General features: G+C 41.7%; 1 protein-coding gene across 1 annotated transcript; it reads left to right on the top strand.

Annotated features, from left to right (window-relative positions):
* Window positions 1–46: 46 nt before the first annotated feature.
* Window positions 47–4,104, top strand: LOC109341792. Its single transcript, XM_019579763.1, has 6 exons — window positions 47–1,180; window positions 1,529–1,774; window positions 2,222–2,853; window positions 2,986–3,755; window positions 3,909–4,044; window positions 4,101–4,104. Exons 1-6 carry the CDS (start codon window positions 47–49, stop codon window positions 4,102–4,104), a joined length of 2,922 nt encoding a protein of 973 aa, XP_019435308.1.
* The last annotated feature ends 346 nt before the right edge of the window (window positions 4,105–4,450 follow it).

The raw sequence follows: 4,450 nt of genomic DNA, 5'->3' as shown, positions 1-4,450 counted from the left end.
CCTAGGACTTAATAACCCTGAGGCCTATCATGAGTGGGAGTTAAATATGGGACAAGTGTTTGAATGCCAACACTATAGTGAGGAAAAGAAGGTAAAGGTTGCTGCCCTAGAATTTAAGGAATATGCTATGGTGTGGTGGGACCAGATCCAAAAGGAGAGGAGGAGGTATGGTGAGGAAGTAGTAAATACTTGGGGGGAGATGAAGAGGGTGATGAGGAGAAGGTTTGTTCCAAGTTCCTACCAAAGAGATGTGCATAACAAATTGCAAAGACTAACTCAAGGTAACAAATCGGTTGATGAATACTTCAAGGAGATGGAGCTGGCCTTACTTAGGTCCAACTTCCATGAGGACCGAGAAGCTACAATGGCTCGGTTCCTACATGGGTTGAACCCTGAAATTCAGGATATTGTGGAGCTTCAACCATATGTTGAGTTAGATGACCTTGTCCAAAAGGCCATCAAGGTAGAGCAACAAATCAAGAGGAGGAAGTCTAAGTACTCCTCTAATTCAGCAACCAAGTATCCATCAAATACTTGGAAAGACAAAACCAAGAAGGAGGGCAATGCAACAAAAGAAATTGTCCCTAGTTCTAAAGAAGCCGTGGGGACAACCAAGTCCCAAGGTAAGCAGCCCCTTGATCCAAATCAAAGGAGCCGTGATATAAAATGTTTTAAATGTTTGGGGCGTGGCCATATTGCGTCTCAATGCCCTACAAGAAGAACTATGATGGTTCTAAATGGGGACATTGAGTCCCAATCTGAGTCAGCTAGTGATGAAGAACATGACAATGAGGGTGATCTTAATATGCCCGATGGAGACCTACTCATGGTTAGGAGGCTCCTTGGGAGTCAAAACCGAAATCATGAGGAAAGTCAAAGAGAAAACATTTTTCATGCTCGCTGCCTTGTACAAGGTAACATATGTACCCTCATCATTGATGGAGGAAGTTGTGCTAACGTGGTTAGCACAAGAACGGTGTCTAAATTGAAGCTTATCACCAAGGCACACCCAACACCATATAGGCTGCAATGGCTTAATGATGTGGGGGAGATGGTCGTGAATAAGCAAGTTGAGGTCCCTTTTTCCATTGGAAAATATGAGGACATAGTCCTATGTGATGTGGTCAACATGGAGGCCAGCCATATGCTATTGGGAAGACCATGGCAATATGATAAAAATGCTACCCATGAAGGGCGTACTAACAAGTACACATTTATGCATAATAATCATAAAATGGTCTTATCACCCTTGTCCCCAAAACAAGTGAGTGATGATCAGCGTAGGCTGAAAGAAAAGATTGACCAAGAGAAAAAGGAGGTCACGGCTGAAACCATAGACTCTAGCCAAGTCAAGAAGAATGATCGAAAGGATCAAAAGAAAAGCTACTTTGTCACAAAAAGTGAAGTAAAGCATGCCCTAGTCACAAGGCAGCCCATGTACTTACTTTTGTGCCAAAGTTTTTGCTTAAATAGCACGGCTATTGATAAGGCTTCTATGCCTCAAAATTTGAAAGACTTCTTGAATGAGTTCAATGATGTATTCCCTGAAGAAGTCCCTAGTGGACTTCCACCTTTAAGGGGCATTGAACATCATATTGACTTGATTCCTGGTGCATCATTGCCCAATAGGCCTGCCTATAGGAGCAATCCTCAAGAGACTAATGAAATTCAAAAACAAGTCGAGGAATTTATGCACAAGGGTTGGGTTCAAGAAAGTCTAAGTCCTTGTGCAGTCCCAGTCATCCTAGTTCCAAAGAAAAATGGAGCCTGGAGGATGTGCACTGACTGTAGGGCCGTGAACAACATCACGGTCAAATATAGACATCCCATTCCTAGATTGGATGATCTCTTAGAGGAATTACATGGTGCCTGCATCTTCTCAAAAGTGGATTTGAAGAGTGGGTACCATCAAATTCGGATTAGAGAAGGGGATGAGTGGAAAACAGCCTTCAAAACAAAATATGGCTTGTACGAGTGGATGGTAATGCCTTTTGGCTTAACCAATGCGCCAAGCACATTTATGAGGCTGATGAACCACGTTCTAAGGGATTTCCTTGGAAAATTTGTTGTGGTGTACTTCGATGACATCCTAATATATAGCAAGAGTCTTGATGAACATTATGAACACCTAAAAAGTGTTTTGCTTATATTAAGGAAAGAGAAGCTATACGCCAACCTTGAGAAGTGCAGCTTCTGTGTTGATCACGTGATATTCCTTGGTTTCATAATCAGTTCTAATGGGGTACACGTAGATCCTGAAAAGATAAAGGCTATCCAAGAATGGCCCACTCCAAAAAGCACCACGGATGTGAGAAGTTTTCATGGCCTTGCAAGTTTTTATAGAAGGTTTGTCAAGGACTTTAGTACCTTGGCTGCACCTCTAAATGAAGTGGTCAAAAAGAATGTGGGGTTCCATTGGGGTGATAAGCAAGAAGAAGCCTTCAAAAGGCTTAAGGAGAAGCTCACACACGCTCCAATTTTGAGATTACCAAATTTTACAAAATCCTTTGAAATTGAGTGTGATGCTTCAAATGTTGGAATTGGGGCTGTGCTAATGCAAGATGGGCATCCTATTGCCTATTTTAGTGAGAAGTTAGGGGGGGCTGCCCTTAACTACTCTACATATGATAAAGAGCTATATGCCCTAGTGAGGGCCTTACAAACTTGGCAACATTATCTACTGCCCAAGGAATTTGTTATTCATAGTGATCATGAATCACTTAAATATTTAAAGGGGCAAGGCAAGCTAAACAAAAGACATGCCAAGTGGGTGGAATTTCTGGAGCAATTCCCTTATGTGGTTAAACACAAAAAGGGAAAAGCTAATGTGGTAGCTGATGCCTTATCAAGAAGGCATGCTTTGATTGCTACCTTAGAGACCAAGCTCTTAGGTCTCGAATGTGTGAAGGGCTTGTATGAACATGACCCTGATTTTGCTACACACTATGCCAAGTGCATGAATTCAGCCCATGAGGGTTATTATAGGCATGAAGGGTTTCTTTTTAAAGATAAAAGACTTTGTATCCCTAAGAGTTCTGTAAGGGATTTACTGTTGAGAGAAGCCCATGAAGGGGGGCTGATGGGTCATTTTGGTTCCCAAAAGACCCTTGATATATTGCATGATCACTTTTATTGGCCTCATATGAGGCGTGATGTTCAACTTTTATGTGAAAAATGCATTACTTGCAAACGGGCTAAGTCCAAGGCCATGCCTCATGGACTTTACACTCCATTGCCCGTCCCTGATTCACCATGGATAGACTTATCCATGGATTTCGTGGTTGCTTTACCACGAACTAAGAGTGGCAAAGATTCAATTTTTGTTGTAGTGGATAGATTTTCTAAAATGGCTCATTTTATACCTTGCAAAAAAATTGATGATGCTTGTCATATTGCAGGGTTATTCTTCAAAGAAGTGGTAAGGCTACATGGCTTACCAAGGAGCATAGTGAGTGATAGGGATGCCAAATTCCTAAGTCACTTTTGGAGAACCCTTTGGGGAAAGCTTGGCACAAAGCTTCTTTTCTCTACCACATGCCATCCTCAAACAGATGGGCAAACTGAAGTGGTCAATAGGACACTCTCTACCTTGTTGAGGGCTGTCCTAAGGAAGAACTTAAATGCATGGGAAGAGTGCCTTCCCCACGTGGAGTTTGCCTATAACAGGGCAACTCATAGTGCAACAAAGCATTCACCATTTGAAATTGTTTATGGTTTTAACCCACTAACTCCCCTTGATTTATTACCTTTTCCAGGTACATCATTGTTGAAACATAAAGATGGTAAAGCCAAGGCTGAGTATGTGAAGAAGCTACATGAGAAGGTGAAGGAACAAATTGAGAAGAGAACCGAGAGTTATGCAAGATCAGCCAACAAGGGAAGAAAGGAAGTCATCTTTGAACCAGGAGATTGGGTTTGGATCCATATGAGAAAAGAAAGATTTCCATCTCAAAGGAAATCAAAGCTTCAACCTAGAGGGGACGGCCCTTTTCAAGTCTTGGAAAGGATAAACAACAATGCATACAAATTGGACTTGCCTAGTGAGTATGGAAATATTAGTGCTACTTTCAATGTGGCTGACTTAACTTTTTTTGATACAGGTGATGAAAATGCTTATTCGAGGTCGAATTCTTTCGAAGAAGGAGGGGATGATGTAAACCCATTGGGACATAACATCATTGAAGACCCTTTACATGGCTTAGGAGGACCTATGACTAGAGCTAAAACCAAAAAGGCCCAAGAAGCACTTCGGCAACTCATATTTTCTATCATGGAAACAAGTGCAAATGGGACCAAGCATGAAGAGAAGGCTTTAATTTGCATAAGTCTTAATGAAGAGCTTAAGGAAGGCCACGGCCTAAGGGAGGATCCACCTTGATCTCTTTAGTTCTTACATTAGTAATTAGGACCATAAATAAGTGGGAGTTGTCTTAAAACCCACACTAGTTTA

This window comes from Lupinus angustifolius, unplaced genomic scaffold, assembly GCF_001865875.1.
Source record: "Lupinus angustifolius cultivar Tanjil unplaced genomic scaffold, LupAngTanjil_v1.0 Scaffold_662, whole genome shotgun sequence".
Lineage (NCBI taxonomy): Eukaryota > Viridiplantae > Streptophyta > Magnoliopsida > Fabales > Fabaceae > Lupinus > Lupinus angustifolius.
The sequence above is the reverse complement of the archived record's forward strand: the minus strand, read 5'-3'. Positions and strand labels throughout refer to the sequence as shown.